The following is a 19,554-nucleotide window of genomic DNA, read 5'->3' as shown; positions in this document are numbered from 1 at the left end:
AAGGGTTTTTTGGTTTTCATCTTACTACTTTTGTTTCGTGTGTGGGGTTTTGTTTTGTTTGTGACAGGGTATCCCTGTGTAGTTAAGCTAGCCTTGAACTCAGTATGTAGCCCAGCGTGGCCTCAAACTCACAGCAATCCTCTTGCCTCAGCCTCCTGAGAGCTAGGAATACAGGCATGCACCACAAGCCCAGGAAAAAGTTTTTAGACTGTCCTCAAACTGCTTGGAACCATCCCTGCTCTTGCCCACCAGGCTTCCTGGGAGGGGCAGTGTGTGGAGCTTGTATCTGCGTGGAGGCTGAGCCAGGCCCTGGGCAGTGTCGCAGAGACCCTGCGAGCTTCATTCCCTAGCGTCTTACTCAGTAAGAATTTCAGTCACCTGCAAAATGCCTTCAGCAGTGGTGACTTGACTCTCTTCAGAGCTGTCCTTTGCTCCCAGCTGAAGGTATGGCTTCTCCAAAAAGTTATCATCATCTGGGCCCTCACACGGAATTAACCCTGCATCCTCTGCCGCATCTGTCCCCGCATCCTTGTCCACGCCTGTTGCACCCTTTGCAGGTGCTGTGCATCCTCTGGCCTTCGGTCCCCTCCTGATAGTCGGACCATTTCTCCCCTCCCTTGTGGTGACTTGGTGTCCTGTGTCCCTGATGGAGGGCCACACTGTCCACTCAGTGGCCTGGGCCGCGTTCTTAGGCTTTTGATCCTGTCTCATCTCCAAGTCCCACCCAGGCCTGTTACTGTCACTCTGTGGGTAGCTCTCAACTCCGTTTGATTTTCTCTCTTGCTGCGTTTACTTGAAGCCACCATATCCCTCCTGTCATCGCCACAGTCCCCTGCTGTCAGCCACATCTGCTCGGTCTCACTGGCAGCCAGCGCCACCCTCGCCAGGCAGACTTGTCAGCAGGCAGGTCTGATCATGACGTCCTTGTTCAGGAGCGTTAGTGACAAGGCTTGCGGTCAGGAGAATGTCTCAAGCACCTGGGGTGCTGCAGCTCCCCCACCAGCCTCTCCACTCCACTCACTATGCTGAGGGATGCCAAATTTTAGAATATTTTATCGGCACGTTTGTACTACATAATGATTGCATTCATCATGGGGAGTTACACATGCACATAACACATCTTAATTCTTTTATGTCCCCTTCCCTTCTCCCCCTGCCTCCTTCCCTTGGTCCTCTGCCCATCTGCCAAAGATCTATAAGGTTGCCGATTCTTACACCTGCTCTCCCTGCTCTGCCACCTCTTTGCCGGTCTCACTCTGGGGATTTTGCATTTAAGCTGTGCAGACGTCTGCTGCTTTCTCTACACAACGCCTTGCTGTGCGGTGAGGTTTGCCCCGGGAAGGTCCTGTTCGCCTGCCTCCATTCCCCTTCCACTATAAACTGGAGTCAGGTGCCTCGCCTTTCCTTGGGCTGTTTCTGCAGCGAAGCAGTGTTTGCCCAGTCGAGTAAGATGACAGTGAGAAAGCGGGTGGTGGGAGGGAGTGTGCCTAAGTGAACAGAGAGTGACCAAGCGCATTGCGGACCGAGTTCCAGGTGACCACGTTTCTTCTCTCTGCCTCTCATTCTGCAAATGAAAGTTAAAGTCGTTCTTCGGGAGATTTGTAAACCATTTGCTTTTAAGACAGGACATGAAGAGACCAAAGGCTTCCTAAAGCATCATACCCTTTTCTAAACAAGAAACAGCTGTCAGGGTTGTTCTGCTATTCTTGTTATTTTTTTAACTGGCAATTATAGACCAATTTTTTTTTTTAATAGACCCATTCTTTAAAAAGAAAAATTCTCAGTATTAAACTACGTGCGTGTTTTAAGACACCATCTATTAAATTGCAATATGAACCTGGGTTGTATGTTTGCCATATAATCCCAGTCAAAAGCCAAAAAAAAAGAATAATGATTCGTGTCAGATTCTGAGCTGGTCACACCACGTAGTCATCTATATGACTTGAGCACATGTACAAATGAAACTTTGCATTTCATCCCCTGTCCAGCAGGGTTTACAACATATTTTGCTTATAAAAATGTGATGATTTCTCCTCCCAGTCAGGGCATATGGAAGAACTACTTACTTTCCCCAGTTTTCATTCTTAATTTGGGTACCCATGCCCTTCAGAAGTTGGCAAAACATTTCTGCAGTGGGAATGTCACACGATGGCTGAGAAGATCAATCCTTAAATTAGCAGCGGGATAGATGTGCTTTGAGCAAAAGGGCTAGGTAGTATGAATTATTTACAGAGGCTTCTTGTTTTGCCTCATGGTTGCTTGAAGTGCCTTTCTTAATTACATCTGAACCAATGCATTAAAATAAGGGCTTCCTATTGTATTCTCTGATACTCTGTTTTGAGGTGAACTTGAAAACTCACCACGTCTTTCTTTGACAGGGAAAATACATGGATATTGAGTTTGACTTTAAAGGTGATCCACTCGGAGGTGTGATAAGTAACTGTGAGTATTTTACTTAATTCTTTGTAAAGTTGTTCGAAATAGTAAGACATATGTATAATAGGATATTTAACTACTTGCATCTTAGGTACAAGAATGTTTCAGTTCCTCAGACTTTTAACCTTTACATTTCAGATTGCTTTGTAATGTAATTTACAAATCCTTTGAAAAAATCATTTAAAATTGTTACCTTTTGAAAACATTTTAGAAGTCTGTTAAAGAAATGAATATGTCCAACTGGTTTTTATAGTCTGCGTCATTCTAGTATGAAAAAGCTTTCCCAAAGGTTACTTTCTTTAAGAAAATGTTTATTCTGCGGTTAACAATAAAATGCAAATAATTGATTCTATCTATCTATCTATCTATCTATCTACCTATCTATCTATGTCTGTCTGTTTATTTCTGTGGTGCTGGGAGTCAAACCTAGGGCCTCCCACATGCTAGGCAAGTATCCTACTGCTGAGCTAAAATATAAGTAATTGGTTTTAAATTAATAACTTTGGTAATATTTATCCCATAAAAGGAAAGGCCTGTATTTCAGATGTCATTTTGAGAAGTTTTGCTTCTTTGCGTATGTTTAGGTAATTGAGATGTGACGTACTGATGCGCGTTAGGTGAGACATGGATCTAGTAGCTCCTTTAGGTGTGGTCGTGACTGGAGAAATGCCCGTTCCCCGGCACAGGTAAAAGCCACAGGACGTTGTCGGTGTCTGTTCAAAGCACGCAGTGTTGTTGGTGCTTTGGAACTGTGGTGCGCAGGCCCCCACCCTCCTGCCTCTGCCTGTGCTGATTCCGTGATCAGTTAGTTTGCAAGATTAAAGACGACATCACAGGGTTTGGTGCACCCAGCCGTGGTCTGGTTCTCCTCTGGAGTGTTCTGGACGTGGGGACCACAGTACCCGATCTCCCGAGGCTGCCTCGTCAGCCCAGGTGCTGTGGGGATTGCTGGAATGTAAAAATCCCAAGTTTAGCTTAGACAGAAGTGACAGAGTTGACTAAAGCATCCAGACCACGTTCATCAGTTTTGCGATGGCCATGGGGTTTTTTCTCCCAGTGAAATGTTTGCTGAAGGAGCTCTGATCTGAGAGCCCAGAACCCGTGCATCCGTAGCTGCCTGCGAGTTCTTTCTGATCAGCCCGGGAGCCAGAATTCCATTCAAAAACTGGAAATGTTTTGAATAATTTGGACGTACTATGCGGACTTTTTTAAAGAATTTTTTGTAGTCATGACTCATAGAGCAACCTAAGGCTAGCGTTTCCTTCTCTTTCAAAGAATGTGAACGAATTGGATGGTTTGTCCCATTTCAGCATTGGAAGTCCTTAAATCTTTTAACTTTCCGCTTTACTTTGCCCGACTGTATTCTTTGGTTTGCAGTGCATTGGGATAATTCATGTTTGTAAGAATGTGTAATTGTTGGAGAAATGCTTTGAAGAGAAAGCTCCAATGTGAAATGAAATCGGATGGGAGAGTGCTGTTTGGGCTAGATGATTGTGTAGGCCAAACACGGGAGAGAAAGTACTCAGACAACGTCTGCAGTGAGTGATTCTCACCCTGGCCGGATGTGGTAGGGAGACTCCACTACACCCTGTGGCAGCTGGTGAGAGCTGTCGAGGGCAAGATGTGCCTCGATCTCAAAGCCATCATTTTTAAGAATGAATACTTTTTATCTGAAAAGTATTCATAAATCTTCAGTGCGTCCTTTTTACAAGGCAGATAACCTCTAGTTACTAAATTAATCGTACTCTTTAAGTGAGGGTAAATTTGCTTTTATTTTTAATAGAACTTGAACATTCTGGAATGATTCAATCAAGATTGCTCTTGAGGATTCTAGAAAAATAAGTAGGAATTACTTGATACATATTTGGTGAGAAAGTAAATCAGCTTTAAATTTTGAAGTTTAAGGTCTTAAACAGATATGTCTTCCTACCCTTAAATTTTTTTGGTATCCATGGAGAATAAATACTAAACACTCAGTTTTTTTCCAATTAAGAGTAAACATCTTCACAAATGGATTTCATATGGTATCTGTTACCATTTGCTCCCACACTGACATTGTATTGAAACTTGTGATAGTGGAAACACCCTGGTATTTAAGAACATCCTTCACTTTGGAGCAAAGAGAAGCACAAAAGTGGTGAGGGCAGGAAGTTTCACCTGGTGCAGATGGAGGACACACTCACAGATGGTCGCTGGAAGTTGATGCTTGGTGGCATACAGGGGCATAAAGCAATGGCCAGATCCACTCCTGGCCTCTCCGGGTTACTGAAAAGTGGCTTCTTATAGTCTGGGAAAGAACCTAAGGTTTGCCATTTTGTAGGAAGTATGTTTTGCCTCAGTTGTAGCAGCTGTATAGGAAGAGCTCAGATTGTTATTGGCTAAAGTCAGTATTCTCAAAAGGATATAAGAACCCTCCAGCCAGTTGTATCCCAAGAAGTAGAAAAGAAAGCCCAAACTTGTCTCTCTCTCTCTCCCTAAAAGAGATAATACTTTAAAAGCTAAGCCTGGAACTCACTGAAAAGTTAGCGTTATGGGGACGGGGTGTTACTAAAATAGAAGATGACAAGTACGTCCAGATGGTCAGTCCAGCTGATCTGAAATAATGTCTCTCCTACTTCGTTAAGGCTTGTTGGTCTCCTGATACTTATATATTTGTATTAGAGGATTTTTATCTAGTAGTATTCACTGGAAGCTTTTAGAAACCTGTTGTTTTTATTAACAGTCCCAGGTGCCTTATATTTGTGGCACTTTAGACTATAGAGAAAATGTGATACACACCTCATAGGATTTCTATTTACTGTAAGAAGAGTGATGCAGAGATGTATGCAATGAAGTAATTTGTGATTTCAAGTGGGTGCACACTAGTGTAAACTAAGGGCAAGAAATAAGGCTGTCCAATTCACAGTTGGCATCAAGAGCCTAGTATAATACCTGACACACAGTAGGTATGTTGCTGCTGGAGATGAGGATGGATTGACTAGTTATAGGCAGCCCCTGTATTTCTTGTTTCATGATTTAGGACATATTCATGAACCTCCTTATGCAGCTCTTACTGGTTGATCATGATTTCCAACAAAAAGCAGGTTTCATAATTCTGTTATTCTATTCATCTTTCAAGCAGGAATAATAACAGTATTTACCTCAGGTTGGATGACATATCATTTATTAGCATCTGTATTAGTCAACTTTGCTGTCCCTGGGACACCATACCTGTCACAATGTAAAGGAGAAGTGTAATTTGCTTTATGGTTTCAGAGAATTTGGTTCATGGTTGGCAGGCTCCAAAGCAGAAAGATCATGGTGGAAGGGCATGGTGGAAGAAAGATGTTCAGTTCATAGTAACCAGGAGCAGAGCAGGGAAACAGTGCCAGAGCAGAAGGTGAGGACCAGATGCAGTCCCAAGGTTATGCCTGTATGACTGAGACACATCAAGATGTGCCTTTAGTGCTCTCTGGATCAATCCCAAACCAATCAAGTTGACACTGTACCTTAATCACCAGAACATCTATAGCAGTCATTACAGTGCTTGGTACATAGCGAACACCCAATAAATGTTTGCATTTTGTTTTTACTACTAAATACTGCTTTAGTTATTGAATCTAACCTGTCACCAAATACGTGCTCTATAGAGACAAGGCCTTAGCATCATTTACTGCAGTGACTAGTGTGTGGCATCTGATACATATTTGGTAATTAATTTCATATAAGTAATTATGTGCAGTTGAGAAATTGGTTGAGAAGTAAAGCTTTTGCTTTATTAAATAGTTTAATCTGAATGTTCTTTGTTAGTCATTTTAAAATAATTTTGGATTATTTTACTATTATTTTGCACAAGCACCTGCCTGGCAAAGCGCAAAGTCCTGAGTTCGATTCCCAGTACCCACATAAAAAAATAAAAAAATTTGCAAGACTTTTTCCAAGTCCCAGAAAAGGTTGAAATCCAGCTTCACGTATGACTGTGGTCCTGGGAACTGTGAAGGGAGGCAGACGTTGAGATCAGTGTGTATTCCAGTTATTCTTGCTGCCCGACAAGCTCCACAAACTTAGGAGGGCGAAATAAGGGCCCTTGGATCTGCTGTGGGGTTCCGTGGGCTCAGAATTCAGGCGGAGCACAGCAGCGTGGCTTGTCCTCTCTGTGTACAGGGCTCCCGCCAAGGATACTCATGCGGTCAGGGCCGATGTGCATTCTGTCACTCACATGTCAGCCTCTGTGGGGGAGATTGCAGGGGACTCCTGACTGGCGCCAACATACAGCCACCATGTGCACTGGGCTCCTGGCCATGTGGCAGCTAGACTCTGGGAGGAGTGTAAGGGAGGGCACACCCTGGCAGCCAGTGTTGAGAGAAGCAAGAGGAAGCTTCATGGTACCTCGTTTTTGCTGTGTCCTGTTAGGTCAGAGAAAGCATGAGCTTGCCCAGGTTCAGCTGTCGGGGCCCTAGATCCCAGCGTTCAATGGGGAAGTGTCAGAGGACTTGAGACCATTTATGTATTTATTTATTTAGTATGTATGCATGTATGTACCTATGTATGTATGTATGTACCAGGAATCGAACTTAGGTCCTTGCGCTTGCCAGACAGGTGCTTGTGCCACTGAGCTATGTCCCTGGCCCTGATACCATTTTATTTTGAACGGCTGCAGAATGACAGATTGTTTTCGGTGTCCACACCTGTGAGTAGTCAGCCTCCTTTTTCTCTAACTCAAGGCTCGGCCATGAGTTTGTTTCAGTCAGCGGGACAGTTAGCAGATAGGGTATAACCAGCAACTTGACAGTTGGTCACTTGTTGGAACGGCCCTCTCCTGCTACTCTTGGGGACTCTGTGGTCACTGCCATGTGAGTGACCCCGGGCTGGGTGCTGGAAGGTGTCCGTTGGTCATCAGTTGGGGACATGTTAGACCAGCTGCTAACCCACCTGCCAGCAGCTGCCCCTAAGCCAGCGCAGCAGGGATCAGCCAGGCTGACTCAGCCAGGAACTACCCAGCAGTGTCTTGAGCTAACAATACAGTGTCTCGTTTTAGGCTTCTGAGATCATGGGTGCTTTGTTACACAGCCAGAGCTTAACTGGTACAGAGGTCCGACAGATAATATTCTTTCCTTCCTCCACTTTGCAAACACATGAACAATAGGCAGGAGAATCAATTTGGAGAGGAAGTGGTTACTGAAAAGACACTAAAGAAAATGTCTTTGGTTTTTCACCCAGATCTATGGTTCCTGCTAGTGGTCCTCCAGCATTTTGTAGCTAGGGATTGTTGACAGCGCTGGGCTGCTGCCTGCCTGCCCTTGGGTGCAGTGCCTGTCTTCTTGGGCCCCTACATGTGACGCCCCATGTCCTTTTGCAGTCTTCCTCCTGTGCAAGGCGTGAGAAAGGACCGAGAGAGGTGGAGCAGTCACTCCAGGGCAGATCCTTCCCAGGGAAATGGGAAGCAGAAGGAGGGACCACTCCCTTCCCAGGGGAGGGAGGGAAGGAACAGATGGCTCTGAGTTCCTTCTTTTTCACATTTCATTTGAATTTATGGTTGTTTCCATGTGCCGTCCACCTCATGGCCTGTTGTTCAATGTGTGAGTGGCTCATTCATGCCATTTTGTAGGAGATAGAGTAAAAGATCATGTCTTTGATTTTTGATGCATCATTGATGAGGAGAAAAATCTTCTGTTACATAAGGTCCTCCATGAAACCCCAGTCTCCTTTGTGTCCTGGGACTCTGTCCATTGAGGTGGTTTTGGGGTTCCTGGACAAGAATCAGCTCTCAGGAGCTACTAAATATCCTCCAGTAAACAATATCTGCTTTCAGTCTGTGTTCTTTACAGTTGCAGATAATTAAAAACGAAGACAGAATGTTACCTACCTTGTAATATTAGGATGACCTTTTTTTAGCATTTTGATTTTTAAAGCTGTTTAAGAAGACAGAAATAACACTGTGAAATGTGTACAGCTATAAAGCTGACATTTCAGAAGAACAGTTCTGTTACGCAGTGATGGATAACCTCAGATACAAGCAGATCCTTTCTTTAGTCATGATTTTGGTTCAGTGTTTTGTTTTTTTTTTAAACAAAATTGGTTCACCATGGCAAAAAGCTGTATGTTTACCATGAAACAAGACTATGTACAAATGAAGAAACCAGTTATCCAGATATACCTAAGCCTCATGTAAGAAATCTATGTTAGAATAGTATGCATAATGATGGGATATTAAGGATATCTCAGTTTTATTTCAGGGTTGGGACTAGGATTTTAGATTCATACTCATTCATGAATAAATTTTTAATTTTTTTTTTTTTTGTACTGGGAATCGAACTCACAACCTTGTGCTTGCCAAGCAGGCACTGTGCCACCGAGCTATATCCCCAGCCCTAATTTTCAACTACTAGATAGTAAGTTTGCATCAGAAAACAATTTTTTTTCATCAGAAAACAATCTATTGTGAAAATATATACTGTGTATATGCAACTGCGTCTAATAAAAATAGCATATACCATTAGCCAAGTTGTCTTAATGCTTTACAGCCCAAACTACTTTTTCATGGATGTTCTGCGAACTCTTTTAGGCGTTCTCCTGTGCCATGTCCAGCTCTCATTAGTGCTCATTTTATAGCTTAGGATACTCAGTTTTGAGTGAGAACTTCATGCATGTTACTTAAAGTGCTTGCAAAGCGCGGGGGAAGTAGAGCAAGAGACACGATGTTCGGGCACACTCTGGGTGGTGTAGCCCCCTTAGAACCTTCCTGAAGACAGATGGGGCTGCAGGGACCTGGCCTGGTGGGCAGCAGTAGCAGACCAGCCTCACTGAGGTGCTAAGTCCGTGTCCCAGGCATCACCTAGGAGGCAACCTGCCCACTCCTCTGAGCCTTCCCCACGCAGGCGCCACTTGTATGGACCTAGGCCTGCTACTGATTTGTTCACCTGACCCCAGGGTGAACAAGGATGAATGACAGAGACACAGGGTCCGTTTAACATCCATGTAGCCAGGGAGCTCTTTCCTCCAGTGGGCCCGGGAGCCCCGAGTGTCTGGCTTGTCCTGCTTTTATTCATTCAGGCATGTGTACAAGCAATTAAAGTAACACAAGGTTCATCCACCTTCCACTGCCTGTTAGTACACGCTCAACTTAATCTCAGCTCTACTTACTTTTCCCTGGAACCTGCGACATGCGGTCACCCCTGTGCATTGCCCCAGTTGTCTTTTTTCTTTGTGCTCACAGAGGGGGCCAGTTAGGGCTTAATTCTCCTTAACTGGTCTCCCACAGAGAGCCCTAGGGTCAGGCTGTGCATCCGCTTTGTTTTGCTATAAAAACACTGATGGTGAATGATTTGTAAGAAGACATCTGCTGGATGTTTTTAATCTTTAAAGACTGTCAGTGATCCTGCCTCCTTGCCAATCTTCAGGGTTTACCTTGCCTATTCTCCAAAAAAAGTACAGAGGTGGTTGTCTGTTTTTTTACCTTAACTCTAACCCTCTAAATCTACCCTAGCCCTAGCCCTCACCCCAACCCTAGCTGAGATGATTTTAGATTTGGTTGTTGGGCTTTGTGGCCCACACCGATAATCTCAGCACTGGGAGAGTGGGGCAAAGGGATCGCAAGTTCCAACGCAGACTGGGCAACTTAGTGACTTAGATCCTGTCTCAAAATTTACTAAGAGCTGGGGATATACTACAGTACAGAGGCCCTGAGTTCAGTCTCTAACACTGCCCCTTAAAAGAATGTATGTGCCAAAAGATAAGCAAATATGAGTCAACCCAGCTCTTCCCCTTGTAGATATCTTCTTGAAAGAGCTAAGGATATCATGTCACAGGGATGCATGCACACCCATGTTTATAGTGGCACAATTCCTAATAGCTAAGTCTTGGAAGCAGCTTGTATATCCATCAGTAGGTGAATGGATGAAGAAACTGTGGTATTCGTACATACTGTAGTACTACCCTGCCATGAAGGATGAATTTGAGTCATCTGTAGAAAACTGGATCCAAGCCGGGTGTGGCGGCACTCAGGAGGCTGAGGCATGAGGATCAGTTGTGAGTTTGAGACCAGCCTGGGCTACAGTGAGCTCAAGGCCAGCCTGAACTGCATAGCGAGCCCCTGTCTCAAGAAGACAAAAAAAAAGAAGAAGAAAGAAAAGAAAGAAAAATGGATCCACCTTGAGATCGTAATGTTAAGTGAAAAAAATGAGACACACAAGCTTCAATATCCCATGATTTCTCTTACAGGAGAAACCAAAAGTATAAATAACTTCAAGACCAAACTAAAGAATGAATAACAGGAAACAAGGGAAACAGATCTTTTGTAAGTGGGAAAGGGATCTAGAGATGGTGGGAAAAGGAGAGGGAAAGGCAAAGTACAGGGGGTGGAGATGTTTTATGTGTGTGAGCCAATTCCCCATGCCGAGTGCAGTCATCATGTACCATATATGCAAACATGTACAATAAAAATAAATAACTGAGTAAATAAACAAGTTCCTACTCAGGATTTTCCACGAAACTACCATGGATTTTGCCCAGTAACTCACTGGCTGTTTGTCACATTTTTTTTCAGGGAGGAAAAAGTAGAAAATTATAGTTTCTTAGATTACAGGCAGATGCTTTTTGTTTGGAGTGCCCTTTTGCTGTAATGAATAGGCGTAAATCCATCAGATGAACGGAAGCGCCCCTCTTGGAGCGGTTGGAAGCAGAACAGGGTCTGCGTGGGGAGGTCACAGTTCTGAGTCCAGAGATTTCAGTGTTTTCATTGTCACGGAGACCTTGCTGGTAAAACTGAGACAAAGCTGATACTTAAGCCTTCATCAAGAAACAGGGTCCTCTTTCTGCAGGAGAGATCATGCGTAGGATAACCTTTTATCCTACTGTTTAACGTTGTGCCCCCAGGTAGTAGCGGTTTTTTTCCTCTTCTCAACCCTTTTGTTCTTTTTATCCCTTTGCCTGTAGAAAATCTTCATCTTCCAGCTGGTGCAGTTGTGGGCTCTTTATTCTTTCACATATTGTGCTTTTGGGAGGTTGTCCTCGGGCATGCATAGATAGGGGCCGATGACGATGCCATGGACCCGCCGATAAAAAGTAAATTAAAGAATGCCTCAAAATGACAAGTAAGCTTTTGTGCTGTTGGGTAGTAATAGCATTGTAGGGAAGGGGAGCAGGTCCTCAGCAGTTGTTTCCTTGTCTCTACTCCTTTAATGTTCCCCTTAGAGTAAACTGTGCAGCCAGCTTCTGTCTTCCTTTAAAGTGTACATTTTTGTGAAAGTGAATATAAACCTAGCATTACAACTCGAGCAGGAATATCCGGGGAATCTCATCATCTCTCTCCCGTACTAAACATCTAGCGCACGGTAATAACTCTCTTCCTCGATAAATCTCATTAGCTGAGGCTCAGGCCACGGAGGCAGAAGTTCCTTAGGGGGAGGAGAAGGCTGTGCCAGGATTCTGCTTGGACTTCATTCCGGGGCCCATTTAAGTGAATTAAAATGCTCAGGTGCCCAGTCTCCATGGGGAGCTGAGTTTACGTTATGTGAGGAACTGAGTAATTATTCAGTAAGGCTTCCTGCTGTTAGATTGTGTTGGTGCATGAACATTTAGAAAAAAAAATACAGGAGGGAACGGGTTTAAGCATTAGTAAACTATTTGGGGGCGAATATTTTCCCTAATTACTTTCCTACCTGGAAATTTGTGGCTTACGAGAAAAGTTACAAACTGAAGCAGGAGGCTCTGAGGTAATAGAGGAAACCTTCAGTTGCTTTGTAATAAAAGATTCCTCGTTTTGTGATGAAGTTGCGTAGTAAAGTCATGTATTTCCTGTCAAGTACAGCATTTCCAAGTGACTGACAATTTTGCGTTCTTTTTTTGTGATGGAAAATTATACGGCATAAACGAGACACCTTGGGTTCTGGCTTTGTGGCTTGCAAAGGTGTGACACAACCTCATTTTTTCATCTGTACAATAGGGATTAGAAAGCCATCTCCGTGGAGGTGTTCAGGGTCGAATAGCAGAACAAAAAGCGTGAGTGTTTAGAGGAGGGTCCCTCTCCTGCCCCAGCACCTTTTTTTGTTATCACCCATTGCATTTTGCCTCGTGTTTGAATACGGTCGTCACTGCAGATTCCATCAGCACGTGTGGTTCCGGAAGTGCACTGAGGCCACGTTCCTTTCACATCCTCTGCAGGCGCATGTTGCTCTTTAACTCAGTGGTGGTTCTTCTGTGAGGCTTAGCCAGCGCCCTTTCTGTATTTCTCAGGGCCTGTGAGCACTGCTTGCAAGTGCCAGGCGATAGGCTGGCCAGCGTGTTGTCACACAGCGTGGCCAGACTTGCCCCATGCTCTCTGAGGGTATGATCGGATGTCCTGACGTTTCATGCTTAGCTTTTGGGAGTGGTTGTGGATGTGTTGCCAGACAGTTCTTTCTCATCAACTGAGGGAGCTCCTGTGGGGTGCGAGGACAGTGGGCTCATGAGCTGAGCCATGCTGCAGGGATGTGGCCAGCTTCTTAGGACTGTGGGCAGAGCCTGGGTTTGTGGTCGCTCTGCCTTTACCGCCCTGCCCCCTCTCTTGTCATCTCGCCTTGACAGTTGCCGCTGCAGTTGGTTTGGGGGGGTGGGGCGTGAGTACCTGGGGCCGTGTGTGACGCTGACAGGTGAAGCATCTTCATGTCTACAGTGGGGTCTGGGCTTGGTCCCAAATAGTTCCTGGCATGTAGTGGGTCAGCACTAAGCAGGTTGAGACCCAAAACTCCAGCCCTTATTCCTAGAAAGATTGCGCACCATTCTTTCCTTTGAAATAGCATTTTAGATTTCAACTTTACTGGGCGTCAGATGTGTAGTTCTCAGTAAGAGGACTGCTGATTCAGAATCCTGCAGCTAAAATTGCCGTTTCCCTGTGTAGCACAGACCCTCTTCTGTGGCACTGGTGAGAAGACAGCAGAATTCTGGGCAGGAATAGCCTCTCTTGTCGTACTTTGCCCTTGTAATATGCTGCTGCTTTGGCTCCTTCTGTTTTCTTTCCTTTTTCATTTCTGGATGCAGTCTGAAATCTTGATAAGACCTTGAATTTATGAGATGGAAAATCACCTGGGATCAGTGAAAGTACACTGTAACATAGCACCAAATTCCAAGACTTGGGCTACTCAGAAAAATGTGCTTTACTTCTCCTAAGGAGTGGGGCACTTGGGGACAAGGAGGAGCCTGCCCTGGGGTCCTGCGGCCCGAATACAAGTCCTTCTTCCACCAGTTACCACTGAGTTACACTCTTGGACTGCCAGTGTCTTTCACTGTAAAATGGTAACCTGATGAAATAGTTGGGAGGATTCAATGGGATAATGTCTGTGGAGGAATTAGCACATAATCGGATTGTTTTTATTATAATTATTAAGCTGACTCATCATTCAGTGCCCACTCTGCCTTGCTTACAGTTGTAATAGTGCATTTTGAAAAGTTTAGTGTCATCATTAGAACCCAAGAGAACTAGTACTAAGGACTGTTACATTTAACCAGCTTGTTGAATGCAGCTTAGTTTGTATACTCTATTTTTAAAAAAAACTTGGTGATTTTAGATCTTTCTGAAAGTAGCACTGAAAATGTAACTTCTTTGAGGATTGATTAATACAAAAAGTGGAAGAAACTGAGAGGGAGAGAAGAAGTATCATGAGCCTGAAAATGAAATGGATTCTTATGTTATGACTGAATTTTTTCTCTCCTCAGATCTTTTAGAGAAATCACGGGTGGTTAAACAGCCAAGAGGAGAAAGAAACTTCCACGTGTTCTATCAGCTGCTGTCCGGTGCCTCCGAAGAGCTCCTCCGTAAGACCAGTTTTGGGGTGTTAATCTGTATTGTCACAGCGTTTTCCAAAGCATTCTCTTTCAAACACATTCCATATGCTTTCCCTTTCCTTCCTGAGACTTTTCCATGAGTTTTAGCCGAGGCGCAGAGCATGGTGTGTTTGTGTCTGCTGCCTCCCAACATTCATGTCTTGTCCCTGTACCTCATCAGACTGTGCCCTGCGTCTCCGATGGGTTAAAGGAAACAATTGCAGGGGTAGTGGCTTAACCACACACTGAAAAATAAAATGGAAGAATATTTCAGTGTTAATAGAGAGCAGTAAGCGAGTATAATTACATAAAATCAAGTGGTTCAGTAAGGATTTAAAAATAATGAATATTTTACAGCTGATACAAGAGGTAAAATCCTGATCCTTGGATATTTCAGAGAGTTAGTCATAAGAATAGACTCCAAGAGCCAGTAGCTAAGTGATGAAAAGTACTGAATAAATAGGCCAAGCCTGAAGAGTTATGAAAAGTCAACCACACTCGAGGAGGAAAGCCATCCTAATAATCGGCTGATGCACGTTAAAATAGCACAGACGCGTCCACTGTACACATACGAAAAAGGTGTTACCAAGGACAGTTAGCCGGTTGTTGCTGATGTACTTCAAAGTGGTGATCCCATCCCGGGGGACTCGTTAGCAGCCTCCACTGAGAGTCACAAAATGATCAGAGCCTGCTACCCAGTCACGCCACTCTTTGCAGTAGAGCCCACCAGAATAATTGAAATGAATCAAAAACATTTTATGCAAAGGAGCTTCTCACTGCCCTCTATGTATTACCAAAACAGGAGAGAACCCACATAGGCAATGCTGAGAGAATCCTCTAAGAAATCCTCTGTTTTCATGGAATTGTCCATTGAACGCATTTTGCATCATAAAAGTGTGGAAAGTGGCTTAATCAGCAAGCATAAATACCAAAAAGCAGGGTATGAGTAACATACAGCAATAATAAAGGTGGTTTTAGGAAAATACTATAATTGTTATTTGCGCATCAGAAAGTCATCTTGCCAGAAGGGTTAAAAATGAAGTTTTGAAGATGATTATATGTACCAAGAAACTTACCAGTTTGTATGTGTGCCTCAACAGACAAACTTAAGCTGGAGCGCGATTTCAGCAGATACAACTACCTGAGTCTGGACTCGGCCAAAGTTAATGGGGTCGACGATGCGGCCAATTTCAGAACTGTTAGGGTAAGCGCAGTGCATTCGCCATACTTTAAAATGAGTCACACTAGATTGCTCAGTCAGAACTGGTAACAATTCTGAATTTTCTTTAAAGTATAGCTCCCCTCCCTCAGGTTTTAGAATTATACAAGAGTTGGTTACATTTCTGTTAGTTTGGTTTTTCACTGGCTCAAAACCATGCAAGGCTACAAAGGCAATGCTTTATAAGCACTCAGAACTTGACCATTTATCAAAAGAGCTTTCATATATCATCCTGAGGTTTAACTCTTTTAATGTTGTATTTAAGTTCCAAATATTTTATAGCCAAAGCTTTGCAGCCCAAATTAATTTCCAAGTGTGAATCCTGCCCTTGGATCCTGTTGAAACTCCCAACTGTTTTCGAGACAGAAAATCTTGTTTTTGTACAGTTTAGAAAACTGAGGTGTAAACCAGAGTGCTTAGCGTTCCACTTTCATTAGAGAAGAAATGACTTTACACCCTACTCCACTTTCTGTCTTTATGTGGCACATACTTTCAAAATTAGTCCTATTGTGACATGATGTGTTAATAGGATTCACTTCCAAATGAGACAGCTGGGGTTGGGGGTGGGCGCGGTGAGGTCCCATTATAGGTAGGACAAGATTGCCATTTGTTAATTCTTGTAGGGGGAGAAAAGGGTGTGAGGAGTCTTTCCCTAGCTTTTCTGCTTTTGTATATGATTGAAATTTTCCATAACAAACAAAAAAGTGTATTATTCCCGTTGCTAGAGTTGAAAGAAATTTGTATATGATTGAAATTTGTATATGATTGAAATTTGTATATGATTGAAATATGATTGAAATTCCCGTTGCTAGAGTTGAAAGAAATTTGTGAGTCTTTCTCTTACACACACACACACACAAATGCCAGCTGTTCTCAAAAAGAGCATCTCTCAGAGCCTGCCATTTTAAGGAACTGTATAACCATGCTCATATGGAAGCAATAGTCGGCTGACTCCTGGACATGGTTGGAGTTAAGACTCAGATCTAAGGCCGGTGCTGTAACCACTCTGCCCGGCACATAGCACACTCCCTCCAAGCTTAGGAGTGAGCCAGTGCCCCCGTACCCGCCACATCTTCAAGGAGACGCTTCACCTTTGCGAACCAGGGTTTTCTTGTATGTAAAATAAGGGAGGAGGGGGCTGGGGATTTAGCTCAGCGGCAAAAGCACCTGCCTGGGAAGCACAAGGTCATGAGTTCGGTTCCCGGTACCGGAGAAAAACCAAAAAAAAAAAAAAGGGAGGAAGTTTTCTTTGTCGGGAATTGTCGAAGTGTCTTGTTCGGTTTTGTTTCCAGTGGCAGAGCCCCAGCGTGGACCTGGGCTGCTTCTCCAGCCTCCTCTTCCCCGCTCTGCCCAGCACGCAGGATGGGCAGGGGCCAGAGTCACACCCAGCAAGACAGTAGCCTTATCTTAAGTTTTTACCCTTCAGAAATAAATCTGGTTGATCTTTTTAAAAAGATAAAGAGCCTCAGAAAGGGAGCAGGTGCTGCTTCTCTCTCCCCAGAACGCCATGCAGATTGTGGGCTTCATGGACCACGAAGCCGAGTCCGTCTTGGAGGTGGTGGCCGCCGTGTTGAAACTGGGGAACATCGAGTTCAAGCCCGAGTCACGTGTGAACGGTTTAGACGAAAGCAAAATCAAAGATAAAAATGGTGAGTCTGTGGAGGCTCGGCTTTGTGTAGGAAACTTACCTTGAGCTTCTGCCCAGATTTTTCTCTAGGAAATGAAACGCGTGCTTTGTGTTGGTTTGGGAAAACTTACTAGTGAACCCAAACTGAAATAATAATGGGAGCCACGTCTTCAGCTTTCTGACTTATGTCAGGCTGTTGGGCTTGAGTGTGGCTTAGGATCAGCCTCGGCCTTGGTGGTAATTACTAGCGGCACACAGAGCATCTCTTTCTGGACCCGTCTCCCCCTGTCCCCAACAGAGTTGAAAGAAATTTGCGAGTTGACCGGCATCGATCAGTCCGTTCTGGAACGAGCGTTCAGTTTCCGAACAGTGGAAGCCAAGCAGGAGAAAGTTTCGACAACACTGAATGTAGCTCAGGTGGGTAAATCGTGCGGTCCCTGAGAAAAGGTTTAGAACTTGATTTTATGTGAAATTCCGTGTTGTAAGCTCTTATTTCCACGTTGTAGTACATTTGAGACATTGCTCTAGGCATTGGAGACATAGCGAGAAAGGTCTCTGCCTTCCCTCATATGGAACTTAACGTCCTGGAAGGGAAAGCTGGATAATAATAACAGCAGACATAACAGGCGCATGGCAGAGCAAGCCAGCAGCAGGCGACTGCAGTGACCAAAGGAAAAAGGGAAGCGGAGTGAGGAAAACTTGAAGGCATGGGGCGGCGGGGTCAGAGCGACAGAGCCCGGGGAGCATTGTGAGTGAAGGGTGGCATGGTCAGCCCTGGCTTTCACAGGGTCACCATCCAGTAGGGTGAAGTAGGGAAGCTGCCAGGTTGCTCCCCACCCCGAGATGCCAGTCGCAGTGGAGTGGGTGAGAGGTGGTCCTGTCTGAGCTGTTTAGAAGGCAGAGGCAGCAGAATTTGCTGATGGTGTGTAGTGCGGTAGAAGAGTCAGGGGTGACTAAATGTTTTGGACCCAAGCTTCTGGAAAAATGAAGTTGCCACTTCCTGATTTGGGGAGGAGAGTTAGGAGAAGCCAATTTTGTGGTCAGATGGCCAGAGTGGCCCCCCTGCCTTGCTGTCCTTTGTACTGGAGCTGACGAAGTCTTTGTGACACACAAATCGGGGCTGTCATCTTCTCTCTGTTTGGCTCAGTTAAGCAGATGTGTCCCTGGATGGCTGCATGTGTGCATGTGTACATGGCGGCACCAGAGCCCCAGGTACTGCAGGCTCCTCATTCTGGAGCCAGGATCTTTCCCACCTCTCAGTGCTGAGCTGGGCTGGAGTCACATGACATTCAGGACTCTTCCTACTTTGTCCTACTTTGTTTATTCAATTGTTTTCTTCCATCTCTTCCTCCTCCTCACTAGCCTTTGGCTCTGTCAGTCAGAAGGGTGGAGTTGCGCGTCATCTGTGGTGTGAGCAGAGCCAGGCTTTCCCTCTGCTTGCTGAAGAAAGCCTCCCACACCCGTGGCTCTGGCAAATACTAGAACTTGGTTTTGTATGGAGATTCGGTTGCTTGCGGTCCTGCCCTGCTGTCACTGCTGTCTGCTTCCCCCGCTGACTGACTGCTTCTTGTTAGGTCAGGTCAGATTGCAAGCACCTCACTTCATCAAAAAAATGTCCATCCAGGTGTGTAGTACAAGTACAAGCCTGTCATCCCAGCCAGCACTTTAGGGGGCTGAGGCAGGAGGATCACAAAGTCTAGCCCAGCTGGCCAACTGAGTAGCTTAACAAATCCCTGTTGCAAAATAAAGGGCTCAGAATATAGCTCAGTGCAAAGGCCTTGAGTTCAGTTCCCAGCAACCTCTCCATGCCCCCCTAAAAGTGTTGAGAGCCTGCAGAGCACAAAGCCCCCCCAAGTGGGCACTTGATAGAAAAATAAGGAATTACGGAAGGCTTTGTGGAGAAATCAAAGGATTCATATAAAGGGCAGGCAGTGGGGCATTTCCAAGAGAACGCATTGAGAAAAGGCAGGGTTAGAGCGCGTATCAGGAGCAGGGTGGGTGATAGGTAAGGCTTCGCTGCAGTTGAAATTTGGGAAGAAGATTCAGAGCTGTGTGCTTGGGGTAAGCTTGGGGTCGAGAGTGGGATGTCTAGTAGAGGCCCTCAGGCCTGGGCTTGTTGAAGAGCTGACTGGCTGCACCCACAGCGTGCTGGATTTCATGGGTCTGAGTTAGGGCCAAAGAATTTACATTTCTTCTCATCAGTGCCAAGGTCTTGGGCTGCTGCTGGTCCAGATCACAGTGTGAGAACCGCCGAGTTTGGACATGTTTTAGTAGCCAGCCTAGGAGTTGTTATCTGTACAGCGATACCACTGAACAGCCTGTGTCTTGTGAGAAGTCCTGGGAGGGGCTTGTATCTTGTGGGTCTGTTTTTAGTGTTTTACTCTAAGAAACCAGGTCCAAGTGCTTCCTACTTGATGAGCTTGAGCTCCCTTGTAACATGGCGTACAGCCTTCTCTACATTTTTAAACTTCTGCCATGAAAGAACATGGCTCAG

At 44.8% G+C, this 19,554-nt stretch overlaps 1 protein-coding gene across 4 annotated transcripts in view; it reads left to right on the top strand.

Annotated features, from left to right (window-relative positions):
* The window catches only part of Myo1b (myosin IB), a 140,400-nt gene that overhangs the window by 75,163 nt on the left and 45,683 nt on the right, over window positions 1-19,554 (top strand). For all 4 annotated transcript variants that reach the window (XM_005373287.2, XM_005373288.2, XM_005373291.2 and 1 more), the window contains 5 exons: window positions 2,379-2,442; window positions 14,107-14,205; window positions 15,315-15,418; window positions 16,935-17,082; window positions 17,359-17,477. In XM_005373287.2, the coding sequence (XP_005373344.2) occupies window positions 2,379-2,442; window positions 14,107-14,205; window positions 15,315-15,418; window positions 16,935-17,082; window positions 17,359-17,477 (534 nt within the window). The remainder of the gene's footprint in view (window positions 1-2,378; window positions 2,443-14,106; window positions 14,206-15,314; window positions 15,419-16,934; window positions 17,083-17,358; window positions 17,478-19,554) is intronic.

This window comes from Chinchilla lanigera, unplaced genomic scaffold, assembly GCF_000276665.1.
Source record: "Chinchilla lanigera isolate Chin_1 unplaced genomic scaffold, ChiLan1.0 scaffold00002, whole genome shotgun sequence".
NCBI lineage: Eukaryota > Metazoa > Chordata > Mammalia > Rodentia > Chinchillidae > Chinchilla > Chinchilla lanigera.
Note: the sequence above shows the minus strand (reverse complement) of the source record. Positions and strands in the feature narration are given on the sequence as shown.